Genomic DNA, 22,445 nt, shown 5'->3' with positions numbered 1-22,445 from the left:
TCATTTTAATCAGCATCATCAACCCTATATGCCTGGTAGGGTAGGATTGATCCAGATGACAGAGCACGGGGGTCCAGTTCCCCCATTCTGATGGAGCTGGCAGGTTGTGCATTCGCACTGCTGCTCCATTCATTCACTAATGGGAGTGTCTGAGATAGCCGAGCACTGTACTTGGCTACACGTTCTTGTGGGGGGCCCAGTGGTCAGATCCCCAGAGATCAGCTGTGGATAAGGGATAACTTATAAACTTGGCACAACCCCTTTAACTGTATGGAAAAGTGAAGTCATCTAGTCGGAGACATCTCAATAAGTGAAGATGCGGAGTTTCCTTTTTTTTACATGAAAGCATACAAGCAACGTGTGCCAGGCATGAAGTGAACAGAGCCTAAACTACATTAGCTTCCATGACGCACCCCCCGCCCCCCTTAAGTAAACAGACCTGAGTTGTAATACCAGATACAGCCTATGGACAACAGTGGCACTGTTTCTGAGGAAAAATTGACTGTTCATACTAATTGTGGACAACCCCTTTAAACAGTATTCGTTAAAAAGAAAACTTCAATCCTACCTTTCCCATGAAAGTAGTCTTGGTAATAGCGGGCTCCCAAATCCACATGTTCTATACTGTAGTGTTTTAATCTCCCTTGTGTCTTCTGCATTTCCCTGGAAACTTCCAAAACAGATATACTGGCATTGGTACAGTATATAGAAAGAGAGGGCTCCAAGATGCCCCCTTCAGTCCCATTCGGCGAGCCAGCAGAAGCCTTGGAAAAGCTGACGTTGCGCTCGGACATCCCCCCGGTCTCATTTCGGAAATGTGGACAGCTGAGAAGAAGGTCGTTGCTGTTATTGTCTCCCATGTCATGTTCTAGGTTCTCCTTAAAGTTCAAGTCTTCGGTGCTGGTGAAACTGGGGTCCATGTTGCCAAGACTAAAAGCTTTAGAGACTGCTAAGGACACGGCCGATGCCGCAGAGGCTCCCGTTGTAGTGTTTCGCCTTTGGGCAACATAATTTCGGTTGGCGGCTACTTCGTTAAGGTCAAAGAGCATGCTCTGTACATCATAATGGGCAAAAGATTTGGGGCAGATCCAAGGCTTAAGACTTTCATCCTGGTCCACGAATGACTTTCCCATTTCATTCTCGCTTTTGTTGTTTCTCAACTTTCGAAAGATGGAGGAGTCGTTGGTCTCGCCCTTGGTGGCCCGTTTTCGTTGCTTATCCTTTAACGTACCGTCGTCTCTCTGATACTGTCCATTGCGCAGATCTGTTCTGGAGCCTGCTGCCAAGTTGAGATTAGAAGCAATGCTCGAATCCTCATGAAGAAGACCACTTCCCCTAATTGTTGAATCACTTCCTTTGTCATGCTTTTCATTTCTTAAGTCTTTCAGCATATCATATAGGCTCTGCTCCGAAACCCCTTGCACATTAATAGAAGATGTGCTGCCATACTCTCTGAATAGAGGCATCCCATTGCTTAGCTTTGACCCCCTAGGCTCCAAAGATACATCCACATCGCATTCACTTAGCGTCGTCTCACTATTGCTTCTGTTCCGGAGAGTTATAAATGTCCGACCCGGAGACCTTGGCCAACCATCTAAAAACTCAATGTCTTTGGACCGCTTCCTTGACAGTCTATGAAAGCCTCGAAATCCCGGAGAGCCCCCATTACTCTGAAAATGTTGTCCATTAGGAAAGCTCCTTTGCAGGTAGAACTCTTTGGGTCCTTCCATCTCCCTTGATGGGCTAGGGGTCATGGTCTCTTTTTGAGTCTCTTTTTTAGGAGGCCAGTCGGCAATCCTGGCACGCACTCCCATTTTTGGCATAGCCGGAGTGAAAGAGCTAAACTTGGACGCTTCAGTAGAGTGTTGCATGCCATTGCTGCTCTGTCCCCACAGGCCCTGTGGATAATAATCCACTCCTCGGAGGACATCATTCGCTCTCATGGATGTCCCGCTGGCCTCCACTCCATCGTTTTGGTAGGGTCTGTAGCTTGTCATGCTCCAATACAGATATAAATATCCGTATCGAGCAAAATTGTATTAAAGTTCTTGGATAAGCCAAAGTGCAGAACCATTATTGGGACCTTGTGTGTGCAAATTTACATGAAGTAATCTGTCTCAAGACAATGGTGCTTGTGGGCATGTCCGGAGAGAAGCCAGATCACGCTAGAGGAATCTGCAAGAAAAAAACAAAACAAAGAGAATGAAGTGCAATCATAATCCAGTAAAACAAATAAAATATAGCTATGGGCAAGTTACACGCCAACAATACTTAAATTATTTTTTGGTGAATGTTTTTCTGTATTTCACTGCTGGGCGAGAATAAAGTCCTCCAGAACAGGAGCTGATCTCATGATGCTCATATGCCCTAATATGGAAAAGGACAACCCCTTTGAGATCTATATAAAACAAAACTAGATCCTATTAAAAACTGGTTCCAGTGGTCACCGACAGACTTCAAAGGGGTTGTCCTTTTCCACATTAGGGCATATGAGCATCGTAAGATCAGCTGCCATTCTGGAGGACTTGAGTCATCCTTGTATTACATGGAATCATCTAAAGAACTGCCATGTAATACTACATTTGACCTATAGTGGGCGCTAGCAGGACGCGGCTTCTCCCTGCAGAATCAGCTGTTTTCTGTGGATGGGCTCCTACTTATATGTGAACACAGCCTTATAAGTCTAGCCATACCCGGTGGATTTACTGCGCTCTTTGTATGTAGAAAATAAGTATGGCAGAAAATATGTAGCTCAACAGGATACCTCCACGGGAGGGCAAGATGAAGAAGGTGTGATGAAGAGCGATGGCTCAGCAGTCAGGTGTAGACAGAGGCCAGAGACTATTACATTATCAGACTTCCCAGTCTGAAACCATAAATTAGACTGGGACGGTACTGTAATTCAGGCTGGGATGGGACTCTTTAAAACAATCAATCAATGGCACTGACTTAAACGGTCATGACTCATGGAGAAGAAATGGACTGGGTCATATGAAGCTTAGCTTCCTTCACTGCATAAGACACGGCCTTCATAGCAAATAGCCCAGGTTTGACAAACGTCCGACATTAAAGACGCTGATAACAACCCTCCATGTGGGTTAAAACGTTGACACTGTTTGGTGGAGTAATAAAGTGTGGTATTACACCAGCATGGATGCTGCCACTCTTATTATATGGTCTCCATCTTAAACGGACCCCTTCTGGGTATCAAACAGGACATAATATCCAAGCCAGGCAAACATTAATGGGACTACCTGTGCAGACCTCAGACGTACCAGACATTTGTCACAGCTGGAGGTTCAGTTAAAATAGTGGATATGACCCTTTGCAAGCAATTATGCCCATGTTATACCAGGCACAAAACATGAAGGCACTGCCGTAGTCAACTGCAGAAGAACTTAACTGGAGAAACAGGAGGTTTTATTTTACTCATTTACATGGCGCCAAGATATTCCGCAGCAGTGTACATGGATTGTCCTCAATCGTAGGCTTCTGGAGCGTGGGCGGAAACTGGAGGAAATCCACCCAAACAAGGAATGTTGTCCTTTGTCGGGGGGGGGGGAGGATCCAGAAGTGTAGCACACCACACTTTGCCATCCCATAGAGTCCAGCAAAAAACGTATATATTAACAAATAAGTTTTTTTAACAATGGAACCCTATGGTGACTGATGCCACTGTATGGCATCCGTTTAACGTATCCTTTACAACCCAGCCTTAAAGGGGTTATCCAGGAAAAGACCGTGACGACCTATCCTCAGGATAGGTCATCAATATCAGATCAGCCGGGGGTCCGACCCTGGAACCCTGACGATCATTTGTTAGACGTCACTGTACATCGGTCACATGGCCTCTTTTTACATCAGCCCCTTTCAAGTCAAAGCGCACTCGGCTATTTTCGGAAGTCCAATAGAAACGAAAGGAGAGTGCACCGCACAAGTGCAGCCATCGCTCTATTCACTTCTATGGGACAGTCAAAAATACTCAAGCCAGCGCTCGGCTAATTTTGGATCTCCCGTAGAAATGAATGGAGAGTGGCTGCGCATGTGCTGTGCACGCTCATTCCCTTTGGGGGCTCCATTCTAGAGATCCTAGCGATATGCCACAGTCTGACAACTTTTTTAAGGGGGCTGGGCAGCCTTTACTAAGTGATAGCCTATCCTCATCACTGGCTGATATATGGGGGTCCAACATCCCCTACCCCCCCGCCCATCAGCTGTTCGGGTGCAGTGCCTTTGCCAATTGTCAGCATTGGAAGCAGCACTCACTGTGGTAACAAGCGCCCTCCACTACAAGGTTGATGGAGCTGCACCAGAACAGCTGATCAGAGGGATGTGGGGTGTCAGACCCCCACCAACGGGCAGCACGGCGGCTCAGTGGTCAGCATTGGTGCCCTAGGTTTGAATCCAACCAAGGGCAACATCTGCATGGAGTTTGTATGTTCACACACACACACACACACACACACACACACATCTTGTATACATAGGGGTACATATATATCCATAGATGTTTGGGGCACATCCATAGACATATGTACCCATGCCCACGAAACCCACCCATATAATATACATTATATACATAGAGATGTATGCTGCCAAGGGGGCATACATACATCTCCATGTATGCATACACATCCTACCTGAAAGGGCCCATATACATGCATATATTTCAGGGCATATATACATATATATACTTGAATATGACACTTCCCTCAACAGTAGCGCTATATAAGTGCATAAAGTAAATAAATAATCAGCTAGTGATGACCTATCCTGTGGTAGTAATGGCTGGACAACCCCTTGAACAACTATTTCTTGGTCTCCAAAAAACCCTCTGAAACAGAGATATGTTAAAAAAAAAAAAAATATAGCAAGCTTGCTCGTAAACATGCATGCTCAGATCAGATAAGCATGCATGTTCACGTTAAATGGGAGAGGGGGACAAGCCACTGTCACACTCCTCTGGCAGCTCAACTGCAAGGGAAACTAAGGATCAGGAACCTAACATGCCAATCTTGATTCCTCTCTGGTGGGGGGGGGGGTCTTACACATTATTATTAGTCAAAGGCCTCTTGCACACGACCGTATGGTTTTGAACGGATCAGTTTTTCCGTTTGGGATCTGTTTTTTTGCGGATCGCAAACGGAAATAGAAGCATACAATAAAGTTTAACCAGTAAGTACATACAAAAATTGGGCTGGGCATAACATTTTCAATCGATGGTTCCGCAAAAACTGAACTGATACCGAAGACATACAGATGCAGTCATTTTTATTTATTTTTTTGCGGACCCAATGACTTGAATGGAGCCACGGAACGTGATTTGCGGGTAATAATAGGACATGTGCTATCTCTGAACGGAACAGAAATGGAAAGCATATGGAGTACCTTCCGTTTTTTTTGCGGATTCATTGAAGTGAATGGTTCTGTGTACAGTCCATATACGGAACATAAACGGAAAAAAAATAAAAAACACGTTTGTGTGCAGGAGGCCAAACTCTCCATTACAGAGGGGTCGACCGACAATCCATGTGTAAGGGGAGCTTCCAACTGTCCCCCAAAGATAATGTCCGGAGGGAGAAGGATCAGGCATGTTGACTCCTGGGAGATCAGCCGCTGCTAGGTGTCCGGCGGCAGCTTTCTCCTTTCTCACCACAGAAAACGCATACATACTCTGCCAATCGGAGCATGCATGTGTACGGGGGAATCGGGGGGGGGGGGGGGGGATAGCCGCACAGCTGACAAGGTGTATGGGCAACTTCTGGGGGACGGATACAGTAAGTAGTTACCAGACTCCAAATGTTGACCTCAGGTATGTGAGCCGCCTACCTGCACGTCATCTTACTTCTCTTCAATGGGGGCACTTAAAATAGGGCAGGGACGTCACAGGTTCTTCAGAAGGATGAAAGCACTGGTTTCCTGTAAAGAAAAAATAAATAAAAAATTGTTAATTAGTGACTGAAACCATGTAGTCATATTAACAATGGAAATGGCGAGTTCACATTCATAATTCCTCCATGTACATGACCTGCATTCACACCGACCCCTGCGTGTCTAGAACACTGCCTTAGGACTGCCTGTGCAAAATGACGCTCTACATTATAGGTCAGAGCTGCAATCATAATTCTGCAAGCTTCTCTATGGTAAATGTGAATGAAAGGCCCAGCTTCGCAACGTTATCAGTGCCCCCCCAAAAAAAACTTTAGGTTTTACAATTCGGGCATTTAACCCTTACATTCTACTGCCTTGCACAAAATAAAATGTCCTGAATGTTGACACCCATGCAAACACTTGGACTCAGTGATGATTAACGGTGCAGCAAATAAAACGGGTTATATTGGAACATTATTATTTTATTATTATTTATTTTAAATATTAGCCAGTATGTCTGATTTAAAAGGGTCGGTCCTCGTGACAGGTGCCCTTTAAGGGGAGTCTGTTAGCAGTTTTGACCACGCTAAACTGCTGATGGCACTAGGCAGGGGCTGGGGAAAGCAGGAGAAGCTTAAGTTTTATAGAGCTTTTATTATCAGGAGTAGTGTTAATATGAAATTTTATTCTGCCAAATTCTGCTCCTACAAGTGCCCAGGAGGCGGAGCCTCACTGTGGAGTGTTGTTTTTCATAGCCTATCCCCTCTGCTCTTAGTCTAGGCTGCAGCATCCAAGCAGAAGACCACTACAGCTGTCAGAGCAGAGCGGAGGGGAGGGGCTGTGAAGCAACTCAGTGCAGAAAGCAGCTCACAGCGAGGCTCCACCTCTTGGGCACTTGCAAGAGCACAATTTGGCAGAAGAAAATTTCATATTCTCACCACTCCTTATAATTAAAGCCCCACAATAAAAAGGTATGTATGTTGTGTTCTCCCCATATGCTTACCCAATGCTGTTAATAATTTAGCATGGTAGATCCCCTTTAAAGGCGCCATGATGGTTATAGCGGATCGATTTTTAACTAGATCCCAACAAATCCTGATGGATCCAATGGGGGCTAATACATATGTGAATCCATGGTACTTCATACGTCACATCAGTGTCCGCCTCACAGAAAATGAGGCAGGGGGCTAAGTGGCTGCATTTTATATCTGTAAGGTCAGATGGATTGAGAGCCAACATGCCTGATCTCTCGTTTCCTCTGATGGGAGATGTTGATGGACAGGCAGCTCTCCATATAGATCACAGACAAACTCATGTCTGCACCAATCTTTACAGATGCACAAAATGATGCAAAAAAAGAAACCATGGCAAATGAGAAACAACAAATTCAGCTCTGCTACATCTGTAGGTTCAAGGTTTTCTGAGAACAAGCGTTAAACTTCTAAAAACACCACTATGACAACGGTCATCAAATTTCTGCACACACATCGGCGCCTTTGACATCGGAAACCATCTCGGGCCTCCAGTTCTCGCAGCTCGGAGTTTGTCGCCAGGGAAGCTGAGGGCCAATTCACTGTCTAATTAACCTAAAAAGACAATTATGGACTGTGCCGGGCGGGGGAGGGGATGACACGATGATGAGATAGTAACGGGCACTGTGCCCCTGTCAAGCAAGGAAGATAAGCAAAACTGGCGTATAGAAGAGCGCAGCTCTGAAGGTCTGTGACAGAAGTGCGATACCGCCACAGGCCAACTCTCAAACTTTCTTTACTGACATTCAAAGGTTCATTATCGCGGAGTCACTAGGAGCCATGATATTCTTCTCAGGACTGGTACAGCCTCATTAGGAGGGCATCACTATTTCGGGAGACATGGAGACACGAGCTTGCTGGGTTGGGTTTTGGAGATCATGGGGGACATTTATTGTAACCGTAGTTTTGCACGTTTGTCTTAATCCGTGCCCAACTGCTGTGAGAAGCGCCGCAATTATCCAGAGGAGCGTATTTCCTAATATTTGATGCACATGTCTACAGCAGGCCCTGTCCCTCCAGAATGTGCCACTTTTTGACACCAGAAAATATGGGAAAGGTAAAGCCCCCATCAGATATACCTATGGGCCTATACTGTACACTTCATTTCATACACCGTGTCTGCATGTTTCACCATATGGCGGCACACTAGTTGCCTATGTTGTCACAACAGTGAAGCATGGAGACTTGCTGTACAAGCGGCGTGCACACAGCAAGGGCTCATGCACAAACATATTTCCTTTCCTTATCCGTTCCACTTTTTTTGCGGACCGTATGCGGAACCATTCATTCAATGGGTGCACACAAAAAAAAAAAAAAGTTACTTCATGTGCATTCCGTTTCCGTATGTCCGTTCCGCCAAAAAACTGAACATGCCCTATTCTATTCTGTTCTATTATGGCCAAGACACAGACGTCATCTGTATTTTTTGAGGATCGCAAAATACATACGGTCATGTGCATGAGCCCTAAGGTGTACGACACCTGAAAAAACAGTGCACCTTTTTAGTCTGTTCATACATCATTTGCATACTTCATATGGCGGCACACTGAGGGCCTATGGCTTTATGACGTGGACACATGGAGGCCAACTGTCTCATGTTCATATGTGCTCGCATTGCAGAGAAAAATGAAGTTTTGATATATGCAAATGAGCCTCTAGGAGCAATGGGGGCGTTGCCATTACACCTAGAGGCTCAGCTCCCTCTGTAACTGCCACATCCTCTGCACTTTGACAGGACCAGCTGTGATGTTTTCACTGCCTGGCCCTGTCAAAGTGCAGAGGGTGTGTCAGTTGCAGAGAGAGCAGAGCCTCTAGGTGTAACGGTAACGCCCCCTTTGCTCCTAGAGGCTCATTTGCATATATTAAAACATCATTTTTCTCAGCAATGCGGGCACATATGAACATGGGACCAACACAGATGCCTCCATCTGCCAAGAGCACATGCAACAGGCCAGCCAGTGTCATAGGTACAAACCTGCTGACAGATGCCCTTTAAATGTCCGAATTTTGACTTTTTAGATGTTTGTAAGTGTACATTTCTAAGCAGCCGGAGTGACTGAGTATGAAAGCTCTGTAAGTTGGCTACTTAGTCATCAGTGATCTAACCAGCAAAATTAAAACTCTGACTGAGGATAAAACAAGCGGAATCCATAGTATGGGTCATTTTCCAGAAAATAAAACTGCACCTGCCGCCTTCTCTCCCCTCTTCTACTTGATTGCAAGCTCTTCAGGACACTGCCTTAATTGCATTTGCACCTCATGCTATAGTTATGTAATGGACTCTCTATATTACTTACACCCTTCTCGGTGTTCGAGAGCTTAAGAGATCGATCTCCGCACAAGCGTGAAAGTTGGGAAGTCAATAGCTCGTCTGGAGGAGTGAAGGCGCGAACACCGATCAATCACCTGCCCCTCGTAGCCTAAATATCACAAATTGGAGGCAGACAACAAAACGCTGCCTGCCTGACGATGCGGAGGCAAACGGAATCCGTCCTGGCACACATGTAAGTTAACGGGGACGGATCCGTTTTCTATGACACAATCTGGCACAATAGAAAGCTGATCCGTCCTCCATTGACTTTCAATGGTGTTCAAGACGGATCCATTTTGGCTATGTTAAAGATAATACAAACGGATCCGTTCTGAACGGATGCAAACGGCTGTATTATCTGAACGGAAGCGTTTGTGCAGATCCATGACGGATCCGCACCAAACGAGAATGTGAAAGTAGCCTTAGGGAGAATTCACAGGACCGGATTTTTAGTCCGCATCCCATCCACATTTTATGTGGATAGGATGTGGAACCATTCAATTCAATGGGTCTGTAAAAAATGCGGACAGCACACTATCTGCACCCGTATGTCTGTTCTGCAGTCCCGCAAAAAAATGATAGAACATGTCCTATTCTTGTCCATTTTGCAGATCCGCAAAATACATACGGTTGTGTGAATGCACCCTAATGTAGAGATCTCCTGGAGGGTAAAAAAAAAAATCTCATTACGAAAATTAATCCGGTGTGCAGCAATGCTCCCTGGGAAAATATAAATTAAAAGAAAGTATGCAAAATAGCTCTCCGCCAGAAGAAATCCGGCTCTCTAGTGCCACCTATGGGTCGTTAAAGAGATTCTCCAGGAGTACAATATTGCTGACCTATACTCTGGTGGGGGTCCGACTATTGGCACCTCTGCATATCAGTTTGAAGAGGCTGTGGCGCTCCAGCGTGCGCCGCAGCCTCTTCCTATGGCCAGTAACATCACGTTAATCAGTCACATGACCTGGGCGAAGCTTAGTCACATTCAAGTGAGTGGTCCTGAGCTGCAATACCAAGCACAGCCACTATGCCATGTACGGCGCCGAGCTTGGATTGCTGCAAGCAGGTTACAGAGCTCACCAGCGCGCCACAGCCTCTTTAAAACGCGGTGGTACTATGTGTCGGACCCCTACCCATCTGACATTGAGGACCCATTCTGGGGATAGGTCATTATTCTACTCCCGAAAGACACCTTTAATTTGTGAGTAAAAGCCTAAAATATGACTCAGCCCAAACCACAAACACCCATCTGTAGATAGATTCGGAGGTCTGGTCAACATTCGCAACGATCTAGATCAGCGATGCCCAACCGTTGGCCCTTCAGCTGTTGCAAAAGTACAACTTCCATCATGCCTGGACGGCCTACAGCTATTAGGGAATGCTGGGAGTTGTAGTTTTGCAACAGCTGGAGGGCCGCAGATTGGGGATCCCTGATCTAGAAGATTTCCCTCCGCCCGGGCTTGACAAAAATAGTCATAGGAATTTTTGCCAACTGTTGTCGAACCTTTAATAGGAGCAACAACAGAAAGGGCAAAAAATTGGCAGGTCTGGATACAGTAATGACCGTTTTCGCTCGGCTCGCTTTGCCGGCACATTAAAAGGAATATCTCGGTGACCTAATTTTCTGTACTTTTTCTCACATGCTTCATCTAATGAGAACGTATTTACATGGAAACTGTGAAGAGCAGAGCAATCTGCTACTGGCAGAAAAAGCAGGAAAAGAGCAGGTGGACGGCAGGGAACGGCCGCAGCTGCCAGGAGCATGTAAACAGACTCGAAGGCTTTCACGGTGACTTCCTGGCACGCGGCGCACAGATACTCAGGCGGATAGGACCATAGCAAAAGACGAAAACACATGTTTGTCATCATGACACACAGCAACATAAATACGTAACACACACAATGCCTCATAATAAAGGTACTGAGACCGCCACCGACAGCTCCCTCCCGTCTACCCATCTCTCACCTATCAGCACAGGTAGCGGGCAGTTTGGATTCTCCCATATTTACCCTACATGGAAAACGGGCAGCGTCAAAAGGTGTCTCATATCTACGACACTGGTTGGTGACTAAGCCTCTGCCGAAGGTGTGACGGTGACCTGTGGACTCCAGGTCCCAGTATCAAATGAAGAACATGGTAAACACCCCTTCCTGAGTCATTGCCCAATCAATTACAAATTAGGGCTAGTTCACATGAACGTGTGATGCCCGTTCGCAATACACGGGCACTGTTCCGTGGCCATTCCGCATCACGGATGCGGAACCATTCATTTCAATGGGTCCGCAAATCCAGAACACTACGCAGTGCTTTCTGGGGTTCCGTGCTTACGCAAGAACTTGCTCTATCTTTTTGCGGAACGGAAGGATCGGGGACCCATTCCAGTGAATAGGTCTGCAATCCCCATGCGCCTGCCCCACGGACGCAATTTGCAGTCTACAGCACGGGCTTCACACGTTCGTGTAAACGAGCCCTTATTTTAGGGTTTAAAAAACCTAAAAAAAAAACAAAATCTGCAAAATAAAAAATATATATTTTTTTTTTCCTGCGTCGTATTGCTGAAGCATCTCACCACAAATGACCAGGTGACAACCCCTACGGGAGCTGTGATCAGAGCTATATTGACAGTTTTTGTGTTTTTTTCAAAAACAGATATTTTTTTTTATATATCTTTGTTCGTCTTGTACCAGAGTGTAAAAAAAAACTAAAAGAAAACATCCGGTGACATAACTAACTGGAGTGATCACGTAGGCGGCTATACAGGCAGAAAACACTGGAACAGGTACTATCTTGTTGTTTTTTTTTTTTTTAAATACCGCAATGCCCACATTCATTGAGTAATGCTAAGGTTACTATGGTAACCCCAGAATAATGCAGACTGAGCTTTACAGGAGTCATCAATCACGAAGAAGGCCAGAAAAATCAGAGACAACCCCCCTTCCCCCCAATGGTGGCTCACTCTAATCTAATCTGTCCAGAAACAGCACCACACTTGTCGACAGGTTGTGTGTGGTATTACAGCTCAGCTCAATTCACTTCAATGTGCCATGTTTTTCTAATCCTGGAGAACTTTTTCATTTTTACGAAAGAGGATTCAGCAGCGGGTTTCTGCGAAATCCACCTGAACTGGTCCGATTTTAGCGGGTCTTCTGGCGCTCTCAACTTTGGTATTGCAGATGATGAAAGCTGCAAACATGAACATGCTGCAAACTGATAACCCGCAGTAGGAGTCTGCCGGGTGAGATTTCTGAAAGCCGATCCACTTTGCCGGTACCGTAAAACGTGGCAGATTTTCTGCACAGAATGAACGCCGCGCGTGGTTGTACCTGTAAGGACCCCCTCAACATGGGTCAGAAATTCAGTGGGGGGAAGCAATAAATAAAAAAATCTGGGGCAAAATCCGCCTGAACTACATGTAGATTTGTTGCAGATTTTGATACGGATTTGCCACTGAACTCACTACGCATTGAGCGTGAAATCTGGAGTAACCTGCTGTGGAGTTAAAGGGGTTGTCCAGGATTTTTAGGGCCTATTCTCAGGATGGGTCATCAGATGTAGGAGGAGACGGCCTCTTTCTAGGCCAGCGACGGCATGTTCATCGCTCACAAGACCTAGCCATAGCTCAGTCCGATTCAAGGGAATGGGCATGGCTGCAATTCCAAGTACAGACACTACACAACGTACGGTGCTGTGCTCGGTAAGCTATGAGGAGGCAGCAGGGCTCACTGGACCACCACGGCCTCTTCACACCGGAACCCCCCCCCCCCCAGAAATTACTCTGTGTGCATTCAGTTTCAGTAGGTCCGCATGGCCATTGCGCAAAAAAGATAGAACATGTCCTATACTTGTCCGTTTTGCAGACAAGGATAGGCATTGTTACAATGGATCCGCAAAAAAATAAAAATAAATGCTATACGGATGTCACATGGACATAGTGTATCGCAAAATACATACGGTCATGTGCATGAGCCCTTATACTGTGTGGTACAGAAGCTAGACGGGCACACAGTGTTAAAGTGCAGCTAGTGCCAACGTGTGCTCAAATTACAGCTTCCAAATCCAGAGTTTAGAAAGATGTACAGTACACCTGGCATCCGGCTGAAAAGGACACTGGGAGGAGCATTGTGAGGAGGGCACCCTCCCTCCAGCCAATCAGCATTACTGACAATAATGCTGGAAATAACTTGCTGGCTAAAACAACCGTATATATACAATACTCCTCTTGTCCTCTTCAGCTAGATGACTGGTGCAGTTTTAATGCATTCTGATAATTCTTATACACACTTTCAGTTTTGGATCCTATAGTGATACAGGAGTGGGCAACCTCTGAAACTACAACTCCCAGCATGCATACTTGCTCTGCTCACATAGAAATAAAAATAGAGCATGCTGGTAATTGTAGTTTCACAACAGCTGGAGTGCCGCAGCAGGTACGACTGACCTGGCCCGACAAGGAGTCTTACGGGAACGGGCCCTATAATGAATGTGACCCCCCCAAGCTTTCGTACAGGGCTCCCACATCTGCATTATTAGTCTCCATATATTATATAGAGGCCTAACTCCACCCTTATTGCCACTGGCCGCCGGCCCATACTACCAGCTGCTCACATTACATCAAAAGGGACGTTTTATTAGCAGCTGTAATAAGGGAGGGGGAGGTGTAATCCCAGACTATGCAGCATGGAGCGCTAACCCTTTAAGAGCCAGCTGTGCAGAACGCACCCCCCTCCGTACAATCTTCCTTATGAATAACATCTAGAGACCTGGCCAGACACGTCTGCAGCAGCACACTTAGATGGGTTGGGTGCGATGAGCTAATAAACTCCATCCAGGAAATCGACTTGCGTGGGGACGGTTGGACTCTGCCCCTTTAAGATGATTATCTGTGGTTTAAAGAGAAAAAAAAAAAAAAAAAACACAACATCCAATCCCGCAGAATTGCTGGAACATGCATCCACCTTCCCAGAACTATACGTGTAGTGTCACCTTACAGGAGCAGCTGCCAGGCTCTGGGAAGTCTAGTTCCTTTGTTGGACGGCTCATACTTGCCCCACCGCGCCGTCCAGGATTTATTCGGAGTCTCTTCATGGTGAGCGCCCAGCGCCAACTCCATTCACACTGCGGTAATGGCCTCTCTGTTCAACGTATACGCCAGGAAAAGCTCCCAAAGTATACGCTAAATAGAGGCTTCAAAGTGGCATGTGTCGGCTATAATGGCATCCATTTAAAGGGCTTTGTCACCCCCCATTGTGCAATTTTCATTAGCCGACATTAGCTATGTGCAATCATACATGTCCTACCCTTGTCTGTGGCTTATTTCTTGTAAAAATCATACTTTTATCATATGCAAATTTCTTCACTACCAGCAACTTGGGCGTGTACTTGCTGGTAGCCGCCGCATCTAGACACGCCCCATCTCCTCTTGATAGGGCCAGTGAGCGCTCGCCTCCTCCCGTTGGCCCCGTCTGCTGCTGAATTCCCGCGCCTGCGCCGTAACGTTCCTCGATTGGCGCAGGCATACTGAGTGAAGGATGTGCGCTTGCCAGCTCCTTCCTCAGGTGCGCCTGCGCCGATTACGTCACACTACACCCGGAAGAGAAGACTGCCGATTATCGCTGATGCCGGCAGTCTTCTCTTCCGGGTGTAGTGTGACATAATCGGCGCAGGCGCACTCAGGAAGTAGCTGGCAAGCGCGCGTCCTTCACTCAGTACGCCTGCGCCAATCGAGGAACGTTACGGCGCAGGTGCGGGAATTCAGCAGCAGACGGTGCCAACGGGAGGAGGAGAGCGCTCACTGGCCCTATCAAGAGGAGATGGGGCGTGTCTAGATGCGGCGGCTACCAGCAAGTACACGCCCAAGTTGCTGGTAGTGAAGAAATTTGCATATGATAAAAGTATAAATTTTTACAAGAAATAAGCCACAGACAAAAGGTCGGACATGTATGATTGCACTCAGCGGACATTAGCAAATAGCTAATGTCGGCTAATGAAAATTGCACAATGGGGGGTGACAAAGCCCTTTAATGGATACGTCATGAAAAGAGGTCATCAATATCAGATTGGTGGTGGTCCGACTCGTGGCACTGTCTCCACGATTAGCTGTTCCATTGTATAGTGGCAGTGCTAGGTACTGCAGCTCAATCCCACTCACTTGAATGGGACTGAGCAAGACCTAGACCTGTGATGTCATGTTCATTGGTCACATGGCCTAGGCCTGTGATGTCATGTTCATTGGTCACATGGCCTAGGCCTGTGATGTCATGTTCATTGGTCACATGGCCTAGGCCTGTGATGGCTAACCTCCGGCACGCCAGCTGTGGTAAAATTACGACTACCAAGATTCACACTTGCTTGGCTGTTCTCAGAACACCATAGAAATGAATGGAGCATGCTGGGAGTGGTAGTTTCACCACAGCTGGAGTGCCGGAGGTTAGCCATCACAGTCCTAGGCCATGTGACCGATGAACATGACATCATAGGCCTAGGAAGAGGCTGCAACGATCTACTGAGCGCCATGGCCCCTTCCAACAGCTGACTGCCAGGCTGTCAGGACTTGGACCAGACCTATCCTGAGGATAGGTCAGTTTTTGAGTCCCAGACAGCCCCTTTAATGGATGCCTACGATGGATCCCAAACAGTGGCATCTGTCACCAATGGGCTACCATGAAAAGACAAATTAAAAATGTAGTGGACTTCACAGAATGGAGTGGTGTAATCTGAACGCTATTCCGTCCACTTTGACCCTCTTCTAACTACTGAATGGATGTGCTGGGGTACGTTCACACACTTAGGGTCCATTCACACATCCGTGTGTGTTTTGCAGATCCACGGATTGGCAAAACACGGACACTGGCAATGCGTGTTCCGCATTTTGCACACCACACATCGCCGGCACTATAATAGAATATGCCTATTCTTGTCTGCAATTGCGGACAAGAATAGGACATGTTCTATTTTTTTCAAGAACGGAAATGCGGACCTGGAAGTGTGGGTTCGCATTTCCGGATCCAGGCAGCATATCATGCGGCCCCATAAAAATTAATGCTCTTTATTAATATTCATACAGCACATAAAAAGTCCTATAATGTCCATGCACAAGGTGTCCACCCAAAAAATAGATAGGGGGATAAATAACCCTAGTAATAATCCTACAGCTAGGCCCTATGCCCAGGGGCGACTCCTAATGGTGGAGACCCCCCGTCCTCGAACCTTCCTGGCAACTCCTAGTTCACCCTACAGTATGCGGGCTGGTAATAACCGTATTAGTGGACAGAATATCCCCTAAATGCACAGTGTATACTGCCCTATCGGTGAAGATACCAACAGGTACACGGTGCAACTGACTACAAGACCAAAAAAAAAAAAAAAAAAAACGACACCTAGGAAGATACCTAATAGAGACACAGACGTATCTGTGCTCAACCCCAACGCGTTTCCCCCACGGTGTGGGATCATCAGGGGGCAAATGGATATTGTAAAATGATTACAGTGATGATGTCCAGCAGAGAGAGGCCCACACTGGGACCGCCCCGATACACCTGCAGGACAAACCAAGGTGTCAAATGACGGTCAAGAGAGGATGTCAGGTGACTGTCATAAACAAGATTTAAAAGGTTGGACCAGATGACCTTACTGGGAGGAACGAAGGGAGGAAGGGAACAGGCATCGACCGTGAAGATGATTGGGACGCTCTAATATAGATATAATGGAACCCCACTGGAAATCTGTAGATAAAGAGGAGAGAAACATACACATGTATATCTATATACGTATAAATCTATCAGACACCAAGATAGATTAAGTGAGGGACCATCACCAAGACGAGGGGCCTCATTAAAGAGGGTCACTCACTGTGTCCAGAAGGAGTACAAATACATATGGATGTGCCCCCACTCTTGAACAGGGCCAGCGTCCGCCTTGTCGATACAATATCGCCAAGTGATGTAGCATGAAAACCAATACACTAAAACAAGTAAGAATGGCCAATAGATAAGGCGAAAACACTAAAAATTATACAACCGAGCCTTAATGAGGCAGAAGGGCATACCTTAAGACAATTCAGACTGTCCCTGAAAGTCATGAGGCCATTCTTCCTGCATAACCTATATAACAAAACCATAAAATCAGGCGTTTGTTCCCATATACACATAGTGACCTGCTACACAAAAGTGTGATAGCTGGGGTTACTCACTGTTAGTGCCGGCCGATTGCTTTTCCTCCCATAGTGGATAACTTCTCCCAGGGTCCAACAGATAGCCATAGACGGCCACCCCCTCTTATACTCAAACCCTCCCATTATTGAATTAAATAATGGCCCCATGTGGCGGCAATGCTGTGCATTAGGAAGCCGATGGTAGTATGTGCGCTCCCCCGTGGAACGCACGCCGCACACAGGACTTCCAGTGTCGGCGCCCGGATGTGACATCAGTGCGTTCCACCGTGGAACGCACGCCGCACCAAAAGGCCTTCCGGTATCGGCGCCCGAATGTGGCGTCAGGTCCCTGCGCTGCCAGCTGAAGCACAGCTAGCACAGGCAGAATGCAGACTGAGTGGCGTGCGATGAGTGCGTCAACTCCGGTGGACCTGCGCTCCACAGTGGAACGCACAGCAGGTCAGGCCATAGAATAAAGTGTGGAAAGAAAAATTAACCACACTAAAATCGTAAAAAGATATCCCTCATAACAAAGAGGGGATGAAACTATTAGGCACGAACCAGGATGCGCCAGATTTATATACCTAATGGGGTGGGAGGTATAAGGACTAACCGATGGGGAGTGGTACCGCCAAGAGGGGCATAGGACACATGTAGATGCGCAGAAATAGATATGGTGAAGGATATGTAACAGATATAAGGGTCAGTCAAAAATGTATTTATTAACTGACAATGATAATCACGTATAGGTGCTTCACGCACCAGGCACAGTCTTATTGGGACGAAACGATCAGCCGAACCCGTGGGTAGCAAGGGAGTAGAGGAGAGGGTAGGGGGAAGGGAGAGGGGAGACAGGAAGATATGCCGGGGATAGACCACAGGGCCAGACGGCAAACTCAGTCACAAAAAACATGAGAATGTGAGTCCTTCATTGAGCCCTAGGGGGGACTGGGACCGGAGTCTATGGATCCATTCACATTCTTTTTGTAGAATTCTCCTATCCCAGTCACCCCCGCGGGGGGACGGATGAACCACATCAAGAACCGTGAAACGGAGGGACTTCGGGTTACCGTTACCGTTTTTATGTGCTGTATGAATATTAATAAAGACTATATTTACTACTAAGGGTTATATTGTAGCTGGACCTGTAACTGCTCCTTTCAACCCACTACATTCAATTATATTTATTAAGGCTGGATTCTGCCATAAAAATTAATGGGTCCGCAATTCCGTTCCACAAAAAGCGGAACAGAATTGCGGACGTGTGAATGGACCCTTAGGTTTTAACGTTCGGCATACAGTTTTGGAAGCGGATCATAAAAGGAGAGAAGCATACCACCTCATCTCTTTTGAATTCACGTATGGTTCTGGCTTCCAAAACTGCATCAGGAAACATAACCGTGTGGATGCTCTCCTCTACAGTTAATGCACGGTCTTCTCCATGGGTTTCCCCTGAGAAACTTGGTTAACTCTAGTAGAATAGGCCCTAAAGCAGTGGTTTCCAACCTTTGGCTCTCCAGCTGGTGCTATACTATAGCTCCCAGCCAATAGCTGCCAGGGAATGTTGGGAGTTGTATTTTTACAACAGCTGGTGGGCCACAGGTTGGAGACCACTGTCTAGAGAAGTAGTGCACAACCTTTTCTGTTTGGGAGCCACACTGTCAGACTGAACCAACCCCAAGGGTCAAAAATAAAAATCAACGGGGTATTACCAACTGAAGTACTGTCTGTATGGGTCATTGAACACACAGTACATGCCATACATGTCTGGTTACATCAGGAATCCCATCTAATGGGAGATTACGTGAAAAATACATGCGAGCAGTCACAAGTCCTAGAGATGTCTGTCAACAGATGGTTAGGGAACGCACAGAATGGCATCAACGGCCAGAGTAGTACCCGGACCGCGGGTTGTCCACCCCTGATCTAGAGTATGTCTGAAAATCAGTGGGACAGACTGATGTGAGTGCATTCACTATACATGCCACCAACCCTTCCATAGGATGAAATTTACCACTCAGGGTAACCACCCCTATGGCATTTCAGTGGGTGTTCGACTCTTAGCACCCTCGTCGCAGCGTTCATGCAAGAGCTGCGTCCACTTAACGGTTTAAAATCGGCTAGTCTAACTGCATGCCGCCTTACCACGCACCACGGCTACTACAAGTACGGTTTGCATCTAGACGGACCAATGTAAAGTACAAATAGGCTGCGGCACTCGTTTGAACACCCGGCCCCGGTCGGACCCCCCACTGTTCTGATATAGATGACCTATCTTGAGGACAGGCCATCAATATTCTCATCCTAGACAACCCCTTTAAGAAAACGGACAGTCTTATAGTTTTTTGTTGTAGGGGAAAACATTCACGTTTCATACACAGCCACATCTTTCAAGGACGGCTGTCCGCACGGTACATTGTCACATTTACACCCCATTTATGTATGCAACGCGCCCCCAGGCCTGGATATTATCAGGTTATGGAAAACTCCTGTCAACACATATTAATATTAAACAGCATGAAAGCGAATGAAGTGTAAGCGTGCGCGCGACACAATGCAAAATGCACACGGCTTTATTGAAAGACCCTCCTCAGAGATTAAAACTCAGGCCTGAATTATTTATCTCTCTACCCAATCAAAGAGAGTGTTTACCTCCCCCGGGGGCCCGGCTGTAATCTACTTTTATCTAATGAAAGGGGCCCGACTCGGCGACTCTGGCATCTTGTACTGACAGACGCACAAAGCAGGGGGGCTATTCATTCACACCCACTTGCGGTGACCCCATTTAGCAGCAATATGACATCCATTCATGCTCGGCTCCTGAAGAAGGCCCATGAATTATTTTGTGCCTCCGTGGAAATGCTGCAGTTCAGAAGCCGTGCGGCTCGTCGGGGTTAGTGATGGGGGGTGGACTGAGCCCTCATAGAGGTAATTAGTTATGACATACTTCCAGCCACATCAGCGCACGCAGCTATGACCCATTTGTAATGTCCGAGGCTCCTAAGTGGATGTGTCGGCTTTCATTTAGGATTGTCGATCTGAGGGTTAAAGACAAGACTGTATCACCCCAGAAGAACCCCTTCCAGATACGGACTATGCGTAGACTAATGCTTGCTCAGTAGACCGTCATGTACATCCAGTACCCGCCACGAAGAGCTCATATAGCGCCCCCTTTATAGAAGAACCCCCCCGACTTGACGTTGTATTATCTGTGAATGTGTGCGACATCACATCTTACCAACAGGTCTTCTGAACCTTGCAAATTTCAGACACCTTGTAAGAGGTTCACCGTGTTCATCTCAACACTGGTGCCCAGGCCCAGTAATGGCAGTAGACACTGCACAGAACCAATGCCCGAGGTCAGTTAAAAGTGATGTACACCCACGTGACCAGTGCAGCCTGGGAACTTAAAGTGGCCTTGGAAAAAAACTAAAAAAGTGGCCCTATTTCGCAGTGGGGGACAAATTGACAAAAGGCAGGATCGGGGGAAATTCTACCACCACAGCAGAGTCAAATACCACAGTACATCACAAAATACCTCCCCAAAAACTGCCCTTCTGTGGCGGCCAGCACCAGCTGCCACGTTCTGTCCTCCAACTGCAGTTTCCTCAGGATGGCAATGCAGCTGAATTCATGAGTGAGGAAGGGGGGCGTCAGATCATTACCACGGCTGGCGGCCTGGGTATCGGCTCACCAGGAAGTTTCCCTGTAGGGTCTATGGCCAGTCCGTCCCTGACTGCAGCCGACCAGTGGCTTCAGTTGTGACCACACAGTCCAGTGATTGGCTGCAGTGGACACGTGCATGTAAGTGATGTCATCACTGCAGCAAAATATAGATCCCCAGAGCAATGGCACTATAGCAGCAATGGTTTTAATGGTCTTTAATACTTGGAAAACCCCTTTAAGAACTCATAGGTATATGTAAATGGGGTTAGTAAAGGACTAAGGCCACCTAAAGACTGGGTAGATGCATCACGGATTTTTGACGTGGATTCTCACAGAGAATTAGGGACAATTTGGGGAACGACGACTGCACAATACATAAATACATACAATTTACTAGAAGACACCTGAAAGTCTGAAGTGAGGGACCCTGAACTCAGATGGAGAATGACAAGGTGCTCATGTGAAGATGTGGGAATCGGCTCTCCCGTCCAGCCGCTCTAAAGTGTCACCGTCACGGATGTGTAGAGGAACAATGACTGCAAGGGACACGATGTGTTCCAGCCTAAGGACCCCGTCATAAGTCATAAAGCACTGTACGCCTCTGCGCTGGGAAGGAGATGACAAGGCTGCTGAAGGTGACAATGCACGGAGCATTTTAAGAGTGATTCTTCTTCTGTCCTCCAAAGAGAAAATGCATGTCCTCCGGACCAAAACCACAAGGTCCTTTCAGCGAGTGGCTGCAGCTAATTACTTTCTCTCTCTGTTTAAACCTTTTCAGCCATCATTTTATGGAAATTCTACAAATTCACTGACTTAGACTGGTCATACACATTGCAGTGCTAAATTAGCAGTTTGTGTTAAAGCCATTGGCCTATAAGGTCAACACTTGTCCATATACCCTATTAGGAAAAATAAATGTAATAAGTGAAGTCCACTACCCCCAGCCATAACAGAAAGCGACTGGAAAGAGAAGCTCATCATGGTCATGTATTACACAGTTGCCCATTCAGTTGAATGAGTGGCATGTAATACCACATTTGTCCTGTAGTGGCCACTGCAGGAGAAATATGGAGTCTCCTGTAATTCCACTGCTGATCATTTGGGGTTTCTTTCAGCTGCAGCCCTCCCAGCAATGAGCTGATTCTCTGTTAGAAAAAATAAATAAAAAATTCTGAATGGGTGCTTGGTGAGAGAAGATAGCATCTTTATCAAGACCACTAAAAATGGACAACACATTTGCTCCACATGCAGTAAAGAATAGATCATTACTTACCTAACAGATCCTGTGCTGTCGCTCTGGTCCTCCAGGCAGGGCTCTGTTTACCCGGCTACAGCAGTGATGTCACTTCCACAACATGCGTCAACTGCAGCCAATCCCTGTCCACTTCGGTGAACTGCTGAAGCCAGTGATGGTCA

General features: G+C 46.7%; 1 protein-coding gene across 5 annotated transcripts in view; it reads right to left on the bottom strand.

Moving 5' to 3' along the window:
- Positions 1-22,445, bottom strand: part of SIPA1L3 (signal induced proliferation associated 1 like 3) — a 129,431-nt gene that overhangs the window by 49,635 nt on the left and 57,351 nt on the right. For 4 of the 5 annotated variants that reach the window (XM_044305305.1, XM_044305309.1, XM_044305306.1 and 1 more), the window contains 2 exons: positions 5,830-5,919; positions 569-2,175 (listed from right to left, as the gene is read on the bottom strand). In XM_044305305.1, coding sequence (XP_044161240.1) covers positions 569-1,997 — 1,429 coding nt within the window. In that variant the 5' untranslated portion in view covers positions 1,998-2,175; positions 5,830-5,919. Of the gene's footprint in view, positions 1-568; positions 2,176-5,829; positions 5,920-11,179; positions 11,229-22,445 lie in introns of those variants that run through there. The other variant, XM_044305307.1, reaches the window with a different exon arrangement.

The sequence above is a fragment of the Bufo gargarizans genome, chromosome 9, assembly GCF_014858855.1.
Source record: "Bufo gargarizans isolate SCDJY-AF-19 chromosome 9, ASM1485885v1, whole genome shotgun sequence".
In the NCBI taxonomy this organism is placed as follows: domain Eukaryota; kingdom Metazoa; phylum Chordata; class Amphibia; order Anura; family Bufonidae; genus Bufo; species Bufo gargarizans.
Note: the sequence above shows the minus strand (reverse complement) of the source record. Positions and strands in the feature narration are given on the sequence as shown.